Genomic DNA, 24846 nt, shown 5'->3' with positions numbered 1-24846 from the left:
AACCCACTGGCACTGGCACTGCAAGCTGTGATCATTGGCAACATGTGCATGTGTGTGCGTGTGTGTACCTGTGTAAAATTAGCTGCAACTCCACAATGCTTTGTTAAGCACAATAAAATATATAAAAGCATCAATTTATAGTCAATAATTTAAAATTGCAGGTAGGCAAACTAAAATTATTTCAATTAACAATTCAATTAAATTATTTGATGCAAAACATCAATTTAAATGTTTTCTATTATTATTTTCTATTTATAAAACAAATTTCAATTACATTTTGAAGTAATAATAGTTATCAGTTATAAATATGAATTGTTATATAATAGTTATAAATATAAATATGTCATTCCCTTTCAAATTAATCTAAAATGTGCTTCATCTTAAACTCTATGGCTCTATAATTTTATGCTGCTGATTGAGGATGCAATGAATGTCTTTATTGTAAAAAATGAAGGTGTAATGAATATACCAAGAGCCAGTGTGGTTTAGTGGTTAAGATTGGTGGTTTCTAATCTGATGAGCTCGGTTTGATTTCCTGCTCCTCTAATTACAGCCAGCTGGGTGACCTTGAGATAGTCACAGTCCTGTTACAGCTGTTCTCACAGAGCAGTAATGTCAAGGAGTCTCTCAGCCCCACCCACCTCATAAGGTGTCTGTTGTGGGGAGAGGAAGACAAGGTGATTGTAAACTGCTTTGAGACTCCTTCAGGGTATAAAAACCAACTCTTCTTCTATTATTTGTGGTTTTGCTAGCAATTGCTAGAAAAGAGGAAATCATTAAAATGAGCTGAGCTGATTACCTGCCTCTTTGATATTACTTAAGAGTTTCTCTGAGACAAGAAACATTTTTAAAATGTTGAGGTTACAGTTGTCAACTCATTCATGTTATGTTTTTAAACAGCGCATATAAATATTTTTATGATCAAAATTGTTTCTATTTTGCATTACAAATTCATTGTTACTGTATCCAATGAGCTGGAATATGTTCAAAGTGGAAAACATTTCCTCTTTTTATATGAGAAGTGTCAGTTATTGAAACTTCTGATAAAAACAGTCCATTTAAAATGTCAGACATATTCTGCACAGGACCATTCATTAAGTAGCTATTTCCAAACACCTAAACAATGGTTTGAAAATATTTTTAAAATTAAAAATTTAGTGCACTTTGATGCTTTATTTCTGTGATATTAATGCTAAGATGTAAGTAAACACTTGAAATATGACATACTGTGAGATTAAGCAGTCAAGAATATCAGTTTATTATTGTCTCTTTAAAAAACTTTGATACCCTTTTGGTTACTGCAGAGGCAGAATTTTAAATAAAGTTAATCTTTCAGATTGGACAACAAATGCAAAAAGAAATCAGTATTCATGTTGGTGAAAATATCAAAGATTACTGCAGTGAATAAAAAGCAGGCCCATTTCCCCACTCCTACCTCTGCCTGTTCACTTAGCTCTAATGTCTATGTGCTAAGTATAAACATACAGTTTATAAGTGTAGAAAATTAACATTTTTAAAAAACTTGGCAAAAAAGAAGTTTAGTGTTCAAAATTTCTAGATATATAAGAAAAAATATCCCTGTATGCTCATCATGGCTGACAAATGAAGGCATTTTCTATGGGATTTTATTTCCTTTGGATGGATACGAGAGCTTTGAAGATGTCTGATGTCTTTGTAATATGCCTTTTAACAAAATCAAAGCCGAACGGATTCACAGCTAACAGGTCAAGGTATCCAAAGAGACCCCAGTCAATGGTCACATCCTCCATCTTCAGAATGGGAACTGCAAATTTGCTCTAAACACCAATGCAATCATCTGTCAGATGTCCTAGCAATAGAAATACATTTTATATTCTAGATTTCTCTAGATTTTGGAACAGACGTTCCATTCCCACAAAAAAAGAGCAATTACGGTATGTGTATGAAGCAAAATCCCAATTACTCCCAAATATTTTAAATGATTGTATCTGCAAAATGACCGGAGCACCAAGCCAGCACTGTGCAACACACTTTCTGCAGTCATTTAGTGACTCATGAAATATTTCAGCATGGTATATTTGCAACTGCTAATAAAAATAAAAACAGAAAGGCATGGGAATATGAACATTTACCAATACAGCTGAAAACTCAGAGGGAGGTAAGGAAAGGACACAGATATCAGCCAAGGGTAACAGGAGAGAAACATTCAATATTTTGTTTGGAATGCAAGAAAAAGAAGTGACAAGGTCAGTTCCTACCTGAAAATCATGTGCCTCTATTTATTTTATCTTGGGAAACAAAAACCTCAAGATTCTCACTACAGATCTGTATTAGTCTTCCCCTTTAAGAAGTTGTAGGTTCACAGTATGAGAAAAGAAATCTGGCACAAATGTCTATTTTAAAAAAGAAGCTGAGAAGAAGGGAGGAGGGGGGAAACATTTAAATCAAGTACTTTACAACAAACAGAGAGGAATAAAAATATTGCCTGCACCTTGAATCCATCAGGCTCTTCCCTTCTGAAATCTAACTCATCTTGTGGGAGGGCAGGGAGGGAATACCAGTGCATGACCATCTTAAAGTTTGCTTTCTCCAGATGCAAACTCCATATACTCAAGGAATGTGGCATAGTTTAGTGTCTCTTCCCTGGTTCTAATTTGCAGTGAAATTCACAGGCCTTCTTGATTAATTTCCTGCCTATTGGGAATCAAGGTACAGGCTTTGCTATTTACTTAAGAAGTGCACAGTTTCGGTTCAATTCATTTTCATTTCTTTGGTTGTTAAATAGAATTCGCCCTCGGCAAATGGAAATTTTTGGCAAGTGAGACTTGCACACCAGTCACTTTACAAACAAAATAAAGATGCTTAGAGGTTCCACCTTAAAATGTAATAGCACTTTTCGTTTAATATCTTTTGACCCCTGAGCCTGAGTGAAACCTTGGACTGGAGGTCTCTATTGTGAAATTTTTCTCTGGGTTTAACATTCAGTCAATATTTGGTATTATGAAGTATTCTAATTTTCATTCTAATGATGTTCTAGCACAGGAGTCCTTAATGTGGCACCTGTGGGTGCCATGGCACCTGCAGACAATTTTCTTGATGCATACCATGTGCTCTTACAAAATGTCCGGGGCCATTGCCTTGTAGGGCATCTGCTTGGCTGTGCCAATTAAAAAATATATTGTTTGGGTGGCAGCTGCCAATGGTTTTATTGCTCTTATTCCTCTTTCCCATGTGTTTTTAATCCCTCTTCTCCACTGTACTTGGTCTGTGTGTGCGTGTGTGTATGTGCATGGCTCCACCTTCTGCGGCAGGCATTTTGTGGTTGGATCCTCCTATAGCAGCCATTTTGTGGCTTTTCCCATTAAAAGTGCCCATAGACCAAAAAAAATTGGGGACTCTTATTCTAGATCTTATGTTTATATTATAGTATTTTGAAGTGTCTATACTTTTAAGTAATGGAAAGCCATCAGGCATGCACTACTACACATTTAATTTTGGTATAAAAAGATCAACCTTTTGAACCTCTATAAGAATCTGGAATAGAGCCTCTTGTGGTGCAGAGTGGTAAGGCAGCAGACATGCAGTCTGAAAGCTCTTCTCATGAGGCTGGGAGTTCAATCCCAGCAGCCGGCTCAAGGTTGACTCAGCCTTCCATCCTTCCGAGGTTGTTAAATGAGTACCCAGCTTGCTGGGGGGTAAACGGCAATGACTGGGGAAGGCACTGGCAAACCACCCCATATTGAGTCTGCCATGAAAACGCTAGAGGGCGTCACCCCAAGGGTCAGACATGACCCAGTGCTTGCACAGGGGATACCTTTACCTTTAAGAATCTGGACTTGATTCATTCTTCTATACTGCACCGCCATCCTGTTGTGACGATGTCTTGGTCTTTTCCTGGGAATGATCTCTGTTGAGCAAAACGGAGCTTTCTTCTGAGTAGATGTGATTAGGATTGGCTCAGTAATTAGGGCCTGGAGTTCTCTTGGAATTATAAATAATATCCAGGTGACAGAGATCAGTTCTTCTGGAGGAAATGGCCACATTGGGGGATGGACTGTACAGCATCACATCCCCACTGTGTTCCCACCCTTCCTTAAACTTTGCCCTCCCCAGACAGATCTCCATGAATGGGAGGGAGAGAAAGACAAAGAGGCTACTGGCAAATAAAGTTCTGTGGAAGAAAAGGAACAATGAGAATGGTAATCTGTCTCTGAGACTACAGGTCTTTCTGTAGGGGGAGTTTAATTTTTATGGAATTTTGGCAGAGTATAAAACACAAGTATTCTAAGGTGATCTTTATCTTAAAACACTTTCTCATCTTAAAATATACCCCATATACTCTCCTTTTGCATATTTTTTGCTGGGTCATGTCCACATGTCTGTTAATTCAATTGTCTAAATATTTCTGCTTCATATTCCTTCCTGTTTTGTATGTCTATAGCTTCTCCCTTATCAGCTTCCTTAATTATTATTTAAATTGGACCGACCATGTTTGTTATACTTCTCAAATTCATCAAGGTTCTGGAGTATTTTATTTTCAAAAGCTTAGACAGGAACTGACACAGGACCTGGTGCCATAAAGTAGATATCACAGAAAAGGGGCAAAATAGGACAAGACCAGACTGGTGGTTGTTTAAAAAAATTCCTTCAGCTTCAGTCCTCAGTACCTACCTCTTGTCCACAGGGTCATGTCTAGGAGTAGGTACAAAAGGCAAACCTTTATTTAGAACTTGCAATTCATATTCTGATAAAATCCTGTCTGAGAGATCAACAACTAGGGGCTTTCCGCACCGGGATCCTTGTAGCAAATTGTGTGCTGAACAAAAAATCGCCATTTTAAATAGTGGAATTCGTCGTTATGCATACCTGCCTTTGTAGTGGAATCCAGTTGCGTTTCTATCGTTTCCCACAGGCTTCCAGTCTTGGCAAAAAACGCTAGCCAGGAAACGCTATTGCCAAGCTCGTCCCGCCCCTGGCCATCAAGCAGCCAATGGGCGGCCGTTAGCATGCTCCCAAACAGCCCCTTTCCCTTTAAGAAAGGTTTAAAAAAAATAAAAAACACACCCGTTGCAACAAATATGCGTTGATTCGTTGCAACGGAGAGACCCATCCAGCTGGCAGGTGTGTTTGAGCTGCCGTTTCATCGTTGCCATGCTTCCCCCGAGTGAAAAAAAAAATCCCCCCCCCTCACGGGCGTGATTTTCGGCCGAAAACAGTGTGAAAAATAAAGGGAAAATACATCAGCAAACGGGCTTGTCTGTTGTTTGTGCTTAGTGACTTTAAACAGCTCTGGGGAGGGACTGCAGCCGGGGAAGCCTCACTGGCTAAACGGAGGCTCGCCGGTGCGTTGATCTCCGCTCGCTCCGAGAAAAAAAAATGGCAATCGCTTCGCCGGAAGATCAGAGGAGAGAGCCAGGGGGAGGGACTTTGTAGAAACCACAACAATGGTAACGCACAGAACTTTCCCGCTAGTGTTGCAGATTGGTTGCAGGAGTGTAGCGCTTTCCGGAAGGTGAATCCACTTTTGGGGATTTCCCTGAAAGCGCTACAAGGAAGCGCTTTTTGCGGATCGGTTTCAGGTGTGTGGCAGATTGTCAACAACGTTGTGCATAATGGCAAAACTGTAGCGTTTTCAATTGGCAACCATTGTGCGATTTTGAAGGCGTGCGAAAAGCCCCCTAGAGTCTCCACCTTGTTCTAGACAGTTGCTGTGTCTTCTCCAGATAAATTTTCCCTATGATTTGTTGGATAATATATTCTGCTGGGGTATGGGGGTGTTCCTTGTTCCAAAAAAGAGGATGGTGATAAGGCCAAAGTGGCTGGTCTATTGTAATACATGTCCTCTTCTCTGTTGTTGTTATTATCTGTGCTGGAAAGCCTGGAAATATCTCTCAAGGTGCCTGTAAAGTTAGGAAATGAAATTTGGTTGCTGGCTGCATCGGCCTGGAACAGCTGATTCGGATGCCACCACACACAACCCTAATTCCAGGGTTGTCAGGAAACCCCAGAATTTCACAAAACACTGGTTGAGAAAGCCTGACTTAGGGGCAGAAATCCCACAGCCTCTTGTTTCCAATGCACAGAGAATACTTCCTATGAAGAGAAAATACAAATTCTTCCAATATGATGTCAGATCCTACACTGGACAGACCAATGGCAAGTACTTTTTTGTTGTTGAAGATTTCTAGCTTGTCAATTAAGAACTCAGAAAAGTATCTCCTCCTGCTGGAACAAAGTGCCTCCACACGCTGAAATTTTCCTTGTAAGTTTTACATTATTTCCTAATTCCACTGTCATCATGAGAACTGGAAAAGGTTGTTTCCCCTCTTTCAAGCCAAAACCACTAACGATGGTGCACTCTGAAAACATAAAGCACAAATAAACAGCTTGTTCTAGTTTTAAAGAAACAGCACTCTTTCTTCCTATCACGGTTCTGTCTCACATACAAATAATCACATCTTTCCTATAACATTTCTTTCTAAATAGCCTTTCAAAAGAATTGATTGAAATAAATATATCCTAAATATCTGAATTCTTGAAAGAACTGTGTTCTGCAAATTTGAAGGGCAGGCGTCACATTGATAGACAAGGGCGTAAAAATGCATTGCAGATTTATTTTTTTTTGCTCTTATGTGGCCATTCCCTGAAGAAGTTGTAAAATAAACACTGTCCCTACTTAAAAGACATAATAAATATTGCTTTTGAACTGAGTTTGTTTCCTAAAAATTTCCAACATGCCGTGCTTGGAAGTGATTTCATGCAGCAGATTAAATTTTAAACTAAATTGTGCTCTGGATCAGTGGTCCCCAACCTTTTTGAGTCTGGGGACTGGTGGCAGCAGGGAGGGCAATTGCCTGGCTGCGCATGCCGTGCATGTGCGGCCACTCATGTGCATTGTGCATGCGCGCCCGGGCCATGCATGCGTGCATGCGCCATGCACACCAAAATTGCGCACGCACAGCATTTTTGTGCATGCGCGATTTCGGCTGTGCATGGCGCATACGTGCATGTGCGGCCCTGCTTCCCCCTCCCCCTCTCCCACAGTAAGAAGCTTCCCGGGAAGATTTTAGAAGGTACGTCTGCTCTGTAGGCTTTAAACATTTCCACTTGTACAATGGGTGTGGACAGGTATGAATTGGCAGGTGAGTGAGCTTTTCCCACCTTTCCTCAAGCAAGAGGCCAGAGTGGGGGGTCTGTTTCTGAAGTTTTTTACTGCTGGGGGGCGGGGAGAGGGAGCTGCGGCCCGGTGCCAGGGTCTTTGCGGCCCGGTTGGGGACCACTACTCTGGATGGTTGTAAGGAAAGAAACAAACTGTGTGTCTTTTTTATTTGTAGTCTTCTGTCTATGGAAATGAAGCTCAGCGTTCAGAATGGTGTCTGCTGTTTATTTATTTATTTTCTATTTCTATCCTGCCATATTCTGAAGACTTGGGGCGGGTTACATAAAACAGATAAAACCCCAATAAAACCAACCAAACCCTTCAATAAACATAACACACAAGAAGGCAGCACCTACAGCCAATCACCAGAGGGTGGGGTTCATATGATGGTGCAGCATGGGCTGGCGAAGGGGCCCCAGTTGTCCCTGACTTGGCCTCAACCGAAGACCTGATGGAAGAGCTCCATTTTGCAGGCCCTGCGGAACTTAGGCAGCTCTGTCAGGGCCCTCAGCTCTTCTGGGAGCTCATTCCACCAGTTGGGGCCAGGACCGAAAAGGTCAAGGCCAGGCGTGTTTCCCTGGGGCCATGGACCACAAGCAGATTAGCACCCACAGATCAAAGAACCCTGAGAGGGGATAAGGAGACAGGGGGCATGTCTTTATTCTGTAAACCCCACTTTTTAATTCTAAGAGTATGGTGAACAGGAGGTTTCAATTGCTCAGCAAAGGGCAACTAATCTACATGTTCCTTTGACTTTCCTGGGGGAATGTATTTTTCTGCCTGTAACTCTTCTGTCCCATGTCCTGGGACATTTGGTTAATATAGCAGAGTTTTCCCAGTCATAGAATTGTAAAACTGAGTATAGTGAATAAATCTACACAGAAAAATAAGGAAAAGTGAATTCCCATTTGTTCAAATAGATTCAGTTCCCATTCGGGATGCAGCCAAAAGAAGTGAGAGAAGTCTAATCTAAAGAATACTTTCCCTATCACAAATGGCCAGCTTGTCCAGCATCATGTTTTGGGGGCTATGAGGAGATTGTATCTATAGGAGAGACATATGCCTCCATGGAAGGCCATATAAAGTGAGATTGAAAGGGCAAAGCAAGCGAGAGAGGCATCCCATTTGAGGAGGTCACACCTATACATACTTAAGAGTGACGTAGCACCTCCAATATCCAGGCGTGCTGAGTCAATCACTCCAATGCCATACAGCTGGAATGAAAAGATATGAGGTGGTGCCCCTCACTCATCCTGGCTTCAGGAAGATTTTAGAAGGTACGTCTGCTCTGTAGGCTTTAAACATTTCCACTTGTACAATGGGTGTGGACAGGTGTGAATTGGCAGGTGAGTGAGCTTTTCCCACCTTTCCTCAAGCAAGAGGCCAGAGTGGGGGGGTCTGTTTCTGAACAGAAATAATTTTGTTTGGTTTGGATCTAATGAATTGTCAAATTAGGTGTAATTCAGAATTGTTGTTAGTATATTTCTAGCTGCCCATCTTGCTGAGAGCCAATTTGGTGTAGTGGTTAGGAGTGCAGACTTCTAATCTGGTGAGCCGGGTTTGATTCCTCACTCCTCTACACGCAACCAGCTGGGTGACCTTGGGCTCACCACAGCACTGATAAAACTTTTCTGACCAAGCAGCGATATCAGGGTTCTCAGCCTCACCCACCTCACTGGGTGTCTGTTGTGGGGAGAGGAAAAGGAAGGTGAATGTAAGCCACTTTGAGACTCCTTCGGAAAAGCAATGACCAGGTGCAGCCCTTCCCCGGGTTTTGTACTTTATTTATAACACTGTACTCATAAATAACATGTTTCCTAGAAAAGATTATGAAATCAAAAATTCCCCGTGGTTCTGCTGTTCTTATCATTAGGATGTGACAACTTATACTATAAATAACCTAAAAGGTTCTGTCAGTTTTGGATGTATTTTCCTTCTCTTAAGGGAGGCATAATTTGCAGTATGAAGAAACTGCACATGATGCTTCTGATCGCAGCTGCTTTTTCAGGGGGCGGGGGGTGAGAAGGACAATGACTTTTGACCATCTAATCCAAGAATGGCTGAAGCTGTCAGGCTTTCTCAAGTATCTTGGGGATATTTTGCTGCATCAACTCCACCTATGCTGATTTGTTAGTTTCCATACTAAAGTTAACTGGCCAGAACAGGAGTAAGAAGGAATAAGAAGGCAGATCTCTAAAAAGCTGCCATGAAATGGTTCATCAGAAAGAAGTGTGAAAGTAGTAGCCTAATGTGTTGAGTGCATGAATTTTTGAAATAAGGGCTGGTTTTTATATCCTGCTTTTCACTACTCAAAGGAGTATCAAAGCGGCTTACAATTGCCTTCCCTTCCTTTCCCCACAACAGACACCCTATGAGGTAGGTGGGGCTGAAAGAGCTCTGACAGGACTGCTGTATGAGAACAGCTCTGACTGGACAGTGACTAGCCCAAGGTCACCCAGCTAGCAGCATGTGATGGAGGAGTGGGGAGTCAAATAGCAGGTGTCCCCTGCCTTAGAGATCTTCATGAGATGCTACCTGTTAGCCAGGGCTTTTGAGGGGTTTGAATGGCAGGCATCTTTTAAGGGGAAAGGGATTTGGGCAGTATTATTTTATCTTTGGTTTTAGCTGCATGTGTTTTAATTGCAAGCCACCTTGAACCAAGAGGAAAAATGGGACATGCATGTTTTAATGAATAAACAAACACCATCCCTTAGTTGTTGATTTTCCAGGTTTTCTCTTGCTTTGCTTTGATCTTCTTCAAACTTTGATATATATATATATATTTAAATCATAGTTGTACATCACATTGAAAGGAAAGTCTCATGCCCTGTCTTCTAGACTTAGAAAATATAGATTTAATACCCCCCACTCTTTTTTTTTAATTGTAGTTTGTCAATATAGTCAGTTATGACAGTGTGTTGACTCTGGGTGCCACCTGGCATTCACTTTGTCTATTATGAGCGTATTATTAGCTAGAAGGAATGACTCAATGAAAAAAACGGTTTTCAGTTGTGTGTGTTTCCTTTTCTCCTGCCCTCTTGGTAGTACAGTAACAGTAAAGACCTTAGACCTGAAAGAATGTTAAACACTTACTCATTCAGGCTTTTAACGTTGACCTGAAAGGTTTTTAATTTTTAACTTTAAAAAAAACCAGAACAGCACCCAAACCCTACCTATCTTCAAAAGACCACAAGTCCCTAATTGGCAGGCTTCCTGACCTGTGTCCCACGCAAATGCCCTCGACGCAGCAGTGAGGTTTTACCACAAAACAGTTTGAGAAGTCCTATTTAAACACATTCATCCTGCCTGTGCGCAAAATCTATTAAAAGGTATTTTAAAAAAGAAAACAACCCCCCATTCTTCTTTTACAATGGAGGTGCCATCAATTAAAAAATTAAGGCAGGTCAGCTTTATATGGATTTAAATTATCCTTCATTTCTCCTAGGAAACTGCATGCCATGCAGTTTTCTTACATTTCTCTCCTGTGAACTCCTGTAACCCTGCTGGACAGCTCATTTGTAGAATTTATAGAGACGAATAACCACATTTATTTTTTTAGAAATTTATACCCCGCCTTTCATCCAAAGGTCCCAGGGCAGGTCACAACAATACAAAATAAGGTCTATAAAACAATCTAAAATATATTTAATACATAACTCAGCTACCCTCCTTCTTATGCCAGACAGCACCCAGAGGGGCCACTGAACCATTGGCCAATTTCTGGTTGGCCACCTAACATTTACTGGGGTTTCTGTAAAAAGTATGGCGATATAGTTGACTGACACCCCTCCCCGGAGTTCTTATTTTCTTAAGCGAGAATCAGGATCACTTTTTGTAGAACAGTTGAGAGCCAGTTTGGTCTAGCAATAGAGTAATAGGCTAGGCCTGGGGAGACCCACCTTTGCATCGCTGTTTGGTATGAAATTCACTTGGTTGAGGTTGATCCGAACCATCACTTCCCACTGGCCCCCCAAGCCTCCCCCCGAGAATCATTAGAGATCCGCCAAACCACTGGGCCTCAGTATGAGTTAATCAGTATTTCTTAGTATTCTACTGTTCAACAATGTTTATTACTATCATTATCTTGTTGTTACTGTTATTGTTGTTACTACATCACTATAAACTGAGTTAGAATCATAGAATCATAGGGGCCATACAGGCCATCTAGTCCAACCCCCTGCTCAATGCAGGAGTTAATTGTATTGTTCCCGTTTCATGTAAACTGCCCTGAGCCATAGGGGAGGGTGGTATATAAGTAAGTAAGTAAGTAAGTAAATAAATAAATAAATAGGGTGACCAGTCTACCCCGTATGGTTGTTGGGATGATAAAGAGGAGGTAGGGAGAATCGTGTAAACAAAACCATGTACAAAACCATTTACCCAGGCCTGAGCTTACAGGAACTTCATGGAGTGGAGTCACAGGAAACTGGTATTGTATGATACTCTAGGAACTTCCTAAATATCTATGGAGTTTACCATAGAGACCTGGGAAATTCCTAGAGTGTCATATGACCCTGGGATGTCATGGGTCATTGTGGCATTACACAATGCCAGTCCCCCAACCCTCTTTGCTCCTGTTCCTCCACTGAGCAGCAATGGGGACCCAGAGCCTGGAAACAGGAGATTGCCTGCCAAAGGGGGCAGCCTGGTCTCCCTAAATGAGATAAAAATGTAACAAACAAAAGAAATCTTGAGTTGCGTTGTTAGTTTATGTATTTGAACCACATGAGTGGATTCTACAAAGTGGGGTGGTAACTGGAACATGCAATTCAAATCAATGAGTGCATTACATGAATAACAAGCAGTACCATATTTTGGCACACAAGAAGCATACTCTCACTGATCCTGTGCTGTGGCAGTTCACTCAGTGAAAAATATAATAGGCAAGCTGGCTTATTGCCTCCTTCACAGTCATTGGAGGACTGTACTGCAGTCATTATGCAGCCTTGCTTTTATTGATTCAGAAAGGAAAAAAATGTCTTAAATAAAAGGCTGAATCTTATTCAAAGTCAAGGCTGACTTTGAACTTCAGAGGCCTCCAGCACAGACTTGGAAAACACCAGCTGTGCACCAGAAGAGATGGTAGATAGTGACAGCAGAGTAATTCCATCAATAGCTATTCAGCTCCTGCTGCTTTTGAGATTTTGTAAAGCAAAACTGCTCCTGGAAATGTTCAGTTAGCTGATGACTGCATGGTTTTAGGAACAGCCTTTCAAGGACTCCCTAAAGGGAAGAATACTTTGTATAGTCTGGGTTGCCAACTTCCAGGTGGGGCCTGGAGACCTCCTACATTTACAGTGGATCTCCAGACTACAGAGGTCGGTTTCCCTGTAGAAAATTTGGTCTTGGGACAGGGACCATTCTGGGGTCCTGGATCTGAAAGGGGCTGCTGCTAAGTCCCTGGAGTCCTGGCATGGCTGTCTCACCACGGTGCCCCAACTTTTCTGCTGCTCTTTCCATGGCATAAGTAGTATCTTTCTCTGCTAAGGAATAAGGTTCTGCTACCTCCATCTCCAAATTGCACTACTCTGTGCCAGCCTTTCTTTGCCCTGACTTGACCTGGTCCAGTGAGAGGGAGACACGTGTTGCTGCTGGGAGATTCAGCAAAGAAGTCAGAGCCTCAGCCAATACCAGTCTCCCAGGGAAGTGGGTGGGATCCTTTGCGCCAGAAGCACCCTTTCCCATGTCTGGTGCCTCGGACAGGAATGGCTTCTCTTTGTGCAATCCAGATTCTCAAAGGCTCTCCCTCCATATTATTTGAATTATTCTTTTATTGTCAACAGGATGGCTTTTTTCCTTCTGCACATAGAGGAGCTGCACTCTGAAAATCCTGCTGCAGTGGCAGGGCTATCCAAACTGGAAAGACACTCTTGTTCTGCTCTGGAAGAGTATACAGAAATTTGTATAGCCCTGCCTGGAGCAAGAGGAGGCCTGACTTAAACAGTCTCAAGAGAATTCTGTTTATCTAAGTCTCAGAAATCCAAAACATTTGGAAATCCACTTGGGGGAAAAAAGTAGCTTAAGAATTGAATTGAAAACATGCTGCAACGTTGTAATACCTAACAAGACAAATATTTAGGATTTAAATAAAAGCTTCCTAAATCATTTATAGTATTATTTCTAAGGAAGTAATAGAGCTAGGAGGGGAGATAATGGATATAGTTGGATAGCCCAGCTGCTGCCATTCATATGGATAGTTTATTTTAGATTCTGCTGCAGATCAACTTTACCTTTGGGGATAAGCATTGGATTCTTGCTCTTCTTAGATGAATCTGGCCTGTAATTGTCTGAGTGGAAATTGCTGATGGGCTAGTTGTGTCCAGATGGGGAAAAAGATTTACTGTGATAGGAATACTGGTTTTGTATTCAGGGCAATTGGTATTTTATTTTAAAAAACCCAGACATTATGAATCATAATGCAAAAATGTCTCCCCCACCCAATTAACCTGTTGGTTTAAATCTTCTTTTCCAGGCCAGGAGAAGCTTCAGGATGGTTAAAAGATTTAGGAACCAGAACTCTTGGAAGTGATTATGGGTGCAGTAGAACAGTCCTGCTCTGGCTTGCAGGTCCTGTTCCACTCTGCCCACCTGGGTCTTCCCAGCACCTGGAGGTGCTTTTCTCCCTCAGTTCAACCATTGCCACCACCTGACCTTTGTAGGAATTGCCCACTGGGAGGGTCGAGAGACAGCTTGGACTACAGCCCTCAGACTTAATACTCTTTATACATCAGAATCTCTATTGAGTCATTGGAATATAATAATAATTAGATTTAAGGAAGCAACACCCTCAAGACGGTAGGAAGAAGCCAAGGATCAGTCTGAAGATGGTTTTGCTATTCAGAGAGGAGGAGACAAAGATTAAATAGCTGGGATTAGAGTCTTGGAGTCTGCTGGTTTGAAACAGTGGTTTTCTGGGCGTCTGATGCAAAAGTAATAGGTGTGCTTCCTATGCAAGGACTGGGAAAAAAACTTAAACCAGTACTCCTGGATCTTCTCGTGGCTTGAAGGCAAGGAGCTGCTTACCATCCCCATTTAGAAATAGCAAATGTTCTTGTACTTTCCTGATAGCTCTGGGTAAACTTTTTCATCTTTCAAATTTCATGACCCACTCTTGTTTTCACCATTTGCTCCCAAATCCTGTTTCTGTAATCTTTCATGCTGCCATCTGTCAGACTGGGAGCCTTTCTAATGACTGCTGGTAACCCTTTGGCATATATTAACTTACCATGTGGGAATCATTGACCTAGCAATCATCAGGATTGCAGCAATCTGCAATATGGTATGACAGTCTCCACTGTTATGAAATTCTGACTCCACTACATAGGATCCTGATGTTTTCCTACCAGTAAGTGCTGACATGGCAAACCTGGAGTCTCTCTGGGAAACTGGTGTTCCCTTTAATTTGCTAGAACTTCTATCACGGTATGTGCTTAGTGCCTTGAAATCTCCTGATGTCCGTGTAATGATTGATCATGCTAGCCAGCTTCCTCCTCCTTTCAGAGAGAAAGAGACAAGAAAATCCAGGTGAAAGTCATTGAAATCAACAGCAGCATCTGTGTTGGCTTGTGCAGGAATTCAAACTCTGTGGGATTTCTTTCAAAAATAAGATTGGCTTCTTAGACCTATAGAGGTGCAGCAGCACTCTAGCATATATCTCATGGGAAAGAGAGAAGAGGAGAAAAACCACATTTATGCACATAAAGGGACAACTTATACACAACACAGCTGCTGTGATGGTTGGGAAACCACACATGCAATATGCAGACCCTGGGGTTATGAGTAAAATAAAACTATGGAGGACATTCTGTTGAGCATGGCACATTTTCCCTGCCCCCATCAATCTACATAATAGGAATTACACTTAGTAATTCTTAGTAAAAAAATAACAACTTTTATCTGCACATGTCGAAATGCCACTCATGCAACTCAAGTGGCACTGCAGAGGGTTGGGGAAGGAAGAACTATTGTTGCTGCTGCTTACAGGCCTCCCATTGCTGCCTTGTCAGTGGCGGTGCTGTTGTGAATGTGTGGGAGAAGCCAATGGTGTTGCTGCTGCTGCCATCTTTACCATTGCTGTGGCAAACCAAGGTCCATTCCGCACAGCGTCAATGTTGCTGAAGTCTTACCATTGTGTAACACTATTTTTAAACATTACTGCAACACTCCTGCTATATTCCCGCAAAAATCGCTTCATTGTAGCGCTTTTCAGGGAATCCACACAAAAAACGCTTGACTCTTGAGAACAACCTGCAACACATCCAAAAAAGACACGTGCATTCTCAATATAGCCGTAGCAAGAATATTCTTCCCTAACTTCTCGCACCTGAGCTTCCGGCATTGCAATTGCCATTTCCCCCCCTTAAACCACCAAAAGCAACGAATAAGCGATGCTTCTTTGGCTGAAATCCCTCCACAAGCAATTGTCTGTAAAGTTTCCGAGCACAATACAGCCCCCTGTTCGACACTGCCCGTAATTTCGGCCAGAAATTCGGGGGGGGGGGGTGTTTAACTTTAAGAGCATGTAAATGATTAAGCGCCAGATCCTAGACCAGCGAAAAAGGTCCTTCTGATACATCGAATAAACAAATATGTGTTGCTACAGGTGTTTTCAGGTTTTTAAAAAACAGTTTTTAAAGGGAAGCACAAACACAACAATTCATTGGCTGCTAGGTTTGATTGACGGCCAGGGGTGGGAGGAAGCATGGAAAAATATCAACTCCTTTGTTGCGATTCCGGTGAGATTGGAAACTTGTGCGTTACGAGAACAGCACTAGTGGGAGAGCCTTTTTTCCGAGAAAAAAAGGCTGTGCGCATTACCGAGACCTGCCATTATTAATTACAGCACTTTTCGATAGCACTCAGAATTAGCTACATTGGCGGTTGTGTGGAATGGCCCCAAGAGTCCACACAGGGCCAAATTGTGCTAGAGAGTATAGGTGTAATGGGAAAAGAGAGAACTGCTTAGGGAGAAGGAATTACAGTAGAGTTACAGTAGTGAGGGGAAGATGAAGGGATGATAAGTGGGTGAAATGGGGAAAAAACAGACACACAAACGCAAGGAATGACAGTAAAAATTATGGGGGGGGGAATTGAAAGGCTGCCCCTGTAAGTTCCTTGTGGGTTCCCAATTATACCATAGATTCCCACAGGACAGATAGTAGATTCTTAGGTACTATGACACACCTATGACATATCTAGTATAGTCTTGTGACTCTGGAAAGCTCATGCAAATCCTGAATATTATCAGGCTAGCCTGGGGCATTTTTTTTCCATTTAATGTCCAGGAAATTCTATAAACGAAAACAGAGGGTTCCTCCCTCCCAAGCAAAAAAAATATCCATACGAAAAAATTCTTAAGGCTGTATGGGATGATCTAAAGACCAGATGACAGGTTTCAAAAATTAAGGTCCTCTGAGTTATACTCTTTTAAGTCCACTGAAGCTCAGATGGGTATAACTCTGCTTAGGATGGCAAAGTTTAGAACACTTTGTGTTCTATGTGTTAAATATAACACATAGATTTTTGTCTCTTGGATTTGAGAACTGCATGTCTTATTTATTTATTTTAAAAACATTCGTTGCCTATCTCCCTTGCAGAGCTCTAGGCAGCTTGCAATATAGCTAGCACAATATAAAAAATGAATGTTGTATTATAATACGTGAGGCTTTGGATCTACAAAAACCCTTTTTGTAATTAAAATATCCAACTGATTAAGTCAGGAAACAAAGCAAGTTTCTGATAGGAGGGTACCGTCATCGGCATTCCAAAGACTATTTATGTTCCTTCCTCCAGTCTTAATTCCAGTGATTGATTCTTTGCGTTCAATCTCATAATGATCTCTGCATAGTTAAACAGGAAGGGGGAAAGAACCCTTTCATTATTTTGAATCAGCCAGTTTCACCAAATGGTGTATGTACAATGGCTTCTTCGCTTACATAATGACAGCATAAGTGTACTGGCATCCCCAAATTGTGTAGGGCTTTTCAGTTTGTTGTAATCCACACAATCAAAAGCTTTCTTGTTGACAATAAAACAGATGTAGACATCCTTCCGATACTCCAGCACCTTTCCAAAATCTCACTCTCTACCTAAATGTGGAACAGGAGGGATTGTATGGTACTTAAAGAAAATATTATGTGCTTTGTGAGATACAAAGAATTCAAGGAGAACCATCTCAGAAGGATCTTGGGTTTGGTCCTATTCTGGGAGCAGGCAGACTGTGCCGTGACTGAAGACTGGGAAACTTGTGAAAGCAACATGGAGATAGACAAAAAGATGGAAATGGAAATCAGGTCACTGTTGGAAGAAAGTAAGTTTAGGGCCCAATGAAAGATCATTGCATTTTTCAGTCATTTTATATTGGAATTCCCTGACAGTGGATCTAACGATGATGACAAGAATCAAGGAGGACTAAACAGAGACATGGATCCATCAGTGGCTGCTAGTCATAGTGACTCAATGGAGCCTCCATATTCAGATGCAATAAATCTGAGACTCTGATCTGGCAGGGCACCTCTTAAGTTCTCATATAATGTCCCCAATGATTGTACAGAATACTACAATGCAGAACCCTTTTATGGTGCTGCAGAAACATCAGTAAAAAACAGTCATACTATTATGGCATCATACTTCAGCCTTTGTCACAAATTATCTTGGTAATTTTGTTTTGTTTTGTTTTGTTAAGCTTTTGGAATCTATCCCAGAATTATTCCTGGAAAATCCATCTCTCTGAACAGAATTTATCAACAACAGCTGGAATTGTTTATTATATTTTATGAGCAAATGAAAACTATATTGAATTCCTCATTAAAGGTATACTCCCTGCCGCCACCCCCATTTGGCACTGTTAGGAGGCCAACAGTACAATTCTAAACACAAGTTACACCCTTTGAAGTCCATTTACTCCAAAGGATTTAGGAGGGTTTAATTCTTCCTAGGATTTCCCTGCAAAGAAACAAGCCTAGGCATATCCGCTCAGAAGCGAATCCCACTGAGTTCATTTGGATTTACACTAAGATAAGTGGGCATAGTATTATGGCCAGAAGTGCTCATAGTCTACTCCAAGTGGTATTTCAAGCATTATTTCAGGTGATGGGAAACCTTGATTGTTTAGGTTCCAGCAGCCCTAGCAAACCCGACTTTATTCAGACACTTTTGGGGTGATTTGGAATATATTAGGCTAACAGTTGGCTCCATGAGTAAATTTAGCTAGCACCCACCACTTAGTTTAACACCAAACAAATAAATACCTCAACATGCAAGCCACAGGTATTCAGATCTCGCTGGAAAATCCCATTAAGCTGTTCTATTGAACAGAGATCCTGCAAGCTTTCCCCAGCTCTGATACAGTCCCTGTGGGTGTCAAAAGGAACCCCATAGACCTTTCATCTAAAGATGTACAAGAAGACATTCACTGGAGGGAATTAATGCAAACCATAAACATTAACAGTGTAGCAACAGAAAGGTGCACTTAAACTGGCAAAGAAACAAAGATCTTTCTGCAGCTTTGGTGACCATGTGCAGAACAGAGAGTAATTGTGTTTCTTAAAACAGTTCTGTAATTCAGACTCTGAATTTTAGAGTTTCCCTTGAGTAACAAGGAATGAGAGTTCCTTGAACAGCCAATCTCACAGCAATGAAACCAATTTTATGGTTTAAAATGCTACTTGAGATGGCTCCAAAAGTTGAGCTCCTGCAAATAAAGTATTAAAATTTTATATATTATCTTTAACCGCTCCTAGCGGAGCGGAAGAAATAAAACAGTAAGGGCCCCGAGGGCGGGCCCTGTCCGGGATGAGGAAGGGTGCCAATAGGCCCCTTCCCCTGGACTGACAGGCGGAGGGCCCAATCGGGAGGCGCGAAGCGCCTCCCGATTGGGCCCTCCGCTTGTCAGTCCAGCCCCAAACTGTCAATCAGCAGCCGCGCACAACGCGGCTGCTGATTGGCTGTTTGCCTGGACTACAGCCAATAGGGAGGCGCGAAGCGCCTCCCAACCCGCCCCATCCCCGACGAGGGCTACCCTTCCCTGCACGGCGGCCATTACTCTGCTGGCCGCCGAAAGGGAAGGTAGGCCTGCGGCTCCCTGTGCCTTCCCCCAACTGGGGGAGTACAAAGGATTCTGCGGGCCCGGGGACGGCGCTGGGAGGCTTGCTGAGCCGCCCTGCGCCGTTCCCGGGCGCTCAGAAGCCGCTGGGGGGGTAGGAGGGGAGAACGGCTTCTGCGCGCCCGGGGAGGGCGCAGGGCGGCCGAGCCGCCCTGCGCCCTTCCCGGGCGCTCAGAAGCCTTTGCAGTTGGGGGCTGGGGAGGGGAGAATGGCTTCTGCGCGCCCGGGGAGAGCGCAGGGCGGCCGAGCCGCCCTGCGCCCTTCCCGGGCGCTCAGAAGCCTTTGCAGTTGGGGGCTGGGGAGGGGAGAATGGCTTCTGCGTGCCCGGGGAGGGCGCAGGGCGGCCGAGCCGCCCTGCGCCCTTCCCGGGCGCTCAGAAGCCTTTGCAGTTGGGGGCTGGGGAGGGGAGAATGGCTTCTGCGCGCCCGGACAGGGCGCAGGGCGGCCGAGCCGCCCTGCGCCCTTCCCGGGCGCTCAGAAGCCTTTGCAGTTGGGGGCTGGGGAGGGGAGAATGGCTTCTGCGCCCCCGGGGAGAGCGCAGGGCGGCCGAGCCGCCCTGCGCCCTTCCCGGGCGCTCAGAAGCCTTTGCAGTTGGGGGCTGGGGAGGGGAGAATGGCTTCTGCGCCCCCGGGCAGGGCGCAGGGCGGCCGAGCCGCCCTGCGCCCTTCCCGGGCGCTCAGAAGCCTTTGCAGTTGGGGGCTGGGGAGGGGAGAATGGCTTCTGCGCGCCCGGGCAGGGCGCAGGGCGGCCGAGCCGCCCTGCGCCCTTCCCGGGCGCTCAGAAGCCTTTGCAGTTGGGGGCTGGGGAGGGGAGAATGGCTTCTGCGCGCCCGGGCAGGGCGCAGGGCGGCCGAGCCGCCCTGCGCCCTTCCCGGGCGCTCAGAAGCCTTTGCAGTTGGGGGCTGGGGAGGGGAGAATGGCTTCTGCGCGCCCGGGGAGGGCGCGCAGGAGCCTTTGCCATCTTCTCCCACCCTTGCCAGCCACCAAGCGCTGTCCCCAGGGACAGTAGCTAGCGCCCATTTTATTCTAATATAAAATGGGCTTAAAATCTAGTAATAATAATAAAGTCAATAACATAGAACCTGAATATCAGGCTGCATTAAACTTTTATAAATTCCTCATACAAAGCTGATGATAAATAACAAATGACCAACACAAGACCATTCATGTTTCAGCCTCAGACCATCTTCAGTGTCAATAGCACATAACAGTTTTTAGACACACATCCAGAAAATAAGCAATGTGTGTCAACTCTGATCAGGTGACGTTACCTCACATATTTTGTGCTTTAATGTTAGCTTATAAAGCAAACCATGAGTCATGTCACATGGTAAGTGTGCTCACAGATAAATCATCCATTGATACTATAATCTGGTACAGAATGTCAAGTATTTCAGGATGTGTATGTCATCAATGAGCAATAAAATACAGTGGCAAGTTGATGACACATCTGGAAATAGATTTTAATTAAATTATTTGTATGTTATATAATATATTTCTATTGATTTAGATTTTATTTACTGTAGCTCAGCCTTTGAAGCATTCTCAGTACATTCCCAGTTGAGCTTGTTTCCACCCTCTTCATTGCTTAAAACTCTATTTTCCATTATGGAAAGGTAACATCCTACATCCATATATTGGGGGGAGTCTTTCACAATTAATTTCCCAATATTCCTGCATGGAAATCAAGGTTAATTAGCTGTTCATATTAGAATAACACTAAGTGAGGGGAAAGCGGCAATCAAGATTATGTTTTCCAGCAGGAATCTGTCTAGAAATAATCTGGCTTGTATAGTTATTTGATTAGCCTAAGTATTCATTTCCTGTCTAGGAAAAAGGCATAATAGGTATAACTTGATGAAAGAGATGGAACTTTGAAAAGGTAATATGTGAATCAGAATCAACATAATTGCACATCGGGGCTCTCTGATGTGTAGGAAGTGAGGGACATGAAAGGTTTACCTTCCTTGCACCCCCTGCCCAGTAATTTATGCTTACAACACTATGATGGATTACTCCATTCTACACCCATTGTTTTAAGGTTTATATTAGAGTAATTCAGCACAGAACTGCACAGTAAACCATGGAATACACACCCTATTTTAGCCAATTTTCCAGTTCTATTTGATATTACAAATTGCATTGGACAACAGCACAGACCCATGGACTGGGTTATGCATTTAACTAGGAAGTACTTATTTACAAAAGCATTTCAGAAGATCCATAGCTAAAAATAATAACCAATTGTGGATTGGTTTTAATTGCTTTAACTATGGGTTTTATTGCAATTTTTATCTTATAACCGCCGTGAGACTAAGGGAACGGCAGTATAAAAGTTAAATAAATAAATAAAAAATATGATACTATCAAATAACATTTCAGCTTGTGTTTGGGGCCTAGCTCTTCTTGTGTACTACAGATATAAGCAACCACTAATGACTAGCTGTTAGCAGTAAATTACAGGGCTGCAAAATTGCTGTGAAGCCATGAAACACACTGCTGAAACATTAGTAACACATCCTCTCCACCAATATGGAAGTAACAAATTGGTCCCCTGAATAAAAATGTATTTACCCATGATATTAAGTTGAGAGAATAGATATGCACAGTCAGAAAAAAAAATGTTATTTCACTCAATATATTATCTTCTGGATTATTTTAGTCAGACTTGAGTCAGATATAGGCATGCACTTCAGAAGCCACAGGCATTTAAGTTCATTTTATTTATTGTTCTTATTTATGATTACATTTATATCCTGTTCCCAGCACAGCTGGCTCATGGTGGATTACAACAATCGTAAAACAATACAGACTAAAATCAATAACAATCTAAATCCCCCCCCCCCCACAGTTCTTGCCAATAATGTTTCAGGTTCATTATGGGTAGTAATTTAAAGTCTTTCCTAAACCTAACTATACTATCTATCACTGATGATTATAGGATTATGGGAGAGCATTTGATTATAGGAGAGCATTTACCTGAAAATCTTTTCCCAAAGATAAACAGGTCACAGTCTTGGAACTTCTTCTGAGAAGATTTCAATCAATTTAATTTCTCATACTTATAGAAGGAGAGTTGGTTTTTATATGCCGCTTTTCTCTACCAGGAGTCTCAAAGCGGCTTACAATCGCCTTCTCTCTCCTCTCCCTACAAACAGATACTCTGTGAGGTAGATGAGACTGAGAGAGCCCTGAGATTCCTGCTCGGTCAGAACAGCTTTATCGGTGCTGTGGCAAGCCCACGGTCACCCAGCTGGCTGCATGTGGGGGAGGAGTGGGGAATCAAACCCAGCTCGCCAGTTTAGAAGTCCGAACTCATAACCATTACACCAAGCTGGCTCTTATAGGTTTTTAACATCATTTCCTAACAATATCCAATTGCTCTACTTGTCCCAATGTTAACTAACTAAATTAGCATACACACACACATCCGTAACAATATTTCGCTCCCTTATATTTGGGAAATAGCCTCCTGGAAGGAGATTGTTTGGGGCCCTGTCTGTCCAGGTCCATCCTGATTGGCCCTCCCCCTCCAGCTCCCATCCTCCCTTCTTTGCCTGCTAGAAGCCTTGTGGCTGCGGCCTCCATTGTTGCCCATGAGGAGAGAGGCAACGACAGGGCTTTGTGGCCCGCAGGTACACTCCTGCTGGGAGGGAGTGGGGGGAGGGAGTTTGGGGCCTCCCTGTGGGCCTCAAAGCCCTGTCCCTGCCGGGGGAGGGGAGCTTTCCACTCCCTTTAGCCCGCTTTGCAGGCCAAAGGGAGCTGCAGCCACCCTCTCACGCCCTCCTGCCTGCCACCCCTTTCAAAGCCCATTTTTAAAATGGGCTTTGATACTAATACATATATATATATACTTAAAATATCTTCTTAAAATATGTAAAACCTGTTAGTTCATTCTTAATGTTTTTTATCTTAACGTTAGTGTTTAAAAATAGTGAGTACAAGTTTTTCATATACATGATTGTCTTTTGGCCCTCAACCAGGGCATCTACCTTTGAAATGTATCTTCACTTCTGTGAAAGTAGACATTCCTGTCTTCCTTAGACACTCTCTGCACTTGGGCCTCAACAGATAATATCTATTAATAGTGGGTTAGATGGCTTCATTTTTTGTGTTATTGCTTTGTTTCTTGATCTTGTCCAAGGCTATGTGCAGTTCTGGCATTTAAATTAAAGCCAGAGCCAGCAGAGTTATGCAAGGCCTGCAGAACACAGCTCTTCTGCCAAGCTTTCGGTGGGGCCAATGAGCTGATAACATCTACCGTGCCTCCCAGAACCCCTTCCTACCAGATACGCCCACTAGATCCATCACAACGCAGCCTCTGCTCTGGCCAATCTATCAAGCAAAAGTGTACGTCAAATGGTTATATGGTTAACAGTTTAAATGTTTATAATGTTGATACAAGTGACTGATTTTAATTTCTGGAGTACTGTACCTAATATTATAATAGAACTTGTGAACATTTGAATCTATGCTGTGAAGCACCCTGAGCTGTGAGGGAGGATGGTATAAAAAGGTATCTTTGAACTCCCTTATTGTCAGCTTTGGATTCCGGAGAATGGTAGAGGACAGGAAGACCTGGAGGATCTTTGTCCATGGGGTTGCGACATGACTTCGCACCTAACAAAAACATTGTCATCTTTAGCTGGGGGCCCAGGCTAACTTTGTTCTTGTGTGCATTTCCTATGAGGTTTTTCTTTTCTTCTTTTTTTTGGGGGGGGAGGAGGTCTAGTTTAGCAACGGTTCTCCTGTATTTCGGATTTTACTTGCGAAGGATTCTGATCTGAAACCACAATTCCATTATGCTTATAATCTATCCTTTCACCAGATAGAGGTCTTGCTATTTGGTGTCTGGCTGTGGTGTGAAACTGAACGCAGATCAGCAGAGTAAAGGCCAGCTCAGGCATCATCTAAATAAATAACAGCTTGATTCTAAAAGAAGCTACAAATTCCTCCACGTTGGCAACTTCAAGCGTTTTGTTTTGCTTTTCCAGACAAATGTACAGCTGTTTTCTGAGAAGCTGAAAACTACCTGGAAGCCCCCTCTTGTTAATTCAGTACATAAAAGGCCAATCCATTTGGAGATCTACCTTCAGTATAAGCTAGTTTTCAGATGTTAGAAGATATATTGGATAGAAAATATTAGAATATTTGTGCTCTGTCCAAAAAGCGATTTGGGTTTTTGAAAATTTTATTTAAAATTCCAGTTTTCCTAAATGTCCTGGGCATCTGGCATTACTAAAAAGTGGTTATGCACGTATATACGTGTTTTGAACCATTTGGGGCATTTTTCATAAAGCTTAGCAACAAGTATTCTCTGAGCTTCACAATAGCCATACATGGCTTCCAGGAAGGCTGTCCTTATTTATCAATCTTTTTAGCTTTGGCAGTGTTGTTCATCATAGGGGGCATAGAGAAAGGATGGGAAGAAGGCAACAGAACAAACAAAAAAGAACCAGCATATAAATATACATTCATTGCTAAGGGGCTGGAGTTCTTCATACAGTAAGTAAACTATGCAAGATGGAAAAGTTTTAAATTTAAATGCCCGAATTGCACAGAGGAACAGAAAGAGCACCCTGCTGGATGAGACCAGCGGTCCCTCA

General features: G+C 42.7%; 1 protein-coding gene across 3 annotated transcripts in view; it reads right to left on the bottom strand.

Annotated features, from left to right (window-relative positions):
* ASIP (agouti signaling protein) overlaps positions 1-2520 on the bottom strand; it is an 80603-nt gene extending 78083 nt beyond the window's left edge. The window contains exon 1 of one of the 3 annotated variants that reach the window (XM_077335302.1): positions 2471-2520. In XM_077335302.1, the coding sequence (XP_077191417.1) occupies positions 2471-2481 (11 nt within the window). In that variant the 5' untranslated portion in view covers positions 2482-2520. Of the gene's footprint in view, positions 1-2237; positions 2370-2470 lie in introns of those variants that run through there. The other 2 variants (XM_077335301.1, XM_077335305.1) reach the window with 2 other exon arrangements.
* Between the last annotated feature and the right edge of the window lie 22326 nt (positions 2521-24846).

The sequence above is a fragment of the Paroedura picta genome, chromosome 4 (assembly GCF_049243985.1).
Source record: "Paroedura picta isolate Pp20150507F chromosome 4, Ppicta_v3.0, whole genome shotgun sequence".
NCBI lineage: Eukaryota > Metazoa > Chordata > Lepidosauria > Squamata > Gekkonidae > Paroedura > Paroedura picta.
The sequence above is the reverse complement of the archived record's forward strand: the minus strand, read 5'-3'. Positions and strand labels throughout refer to the sequence as shown.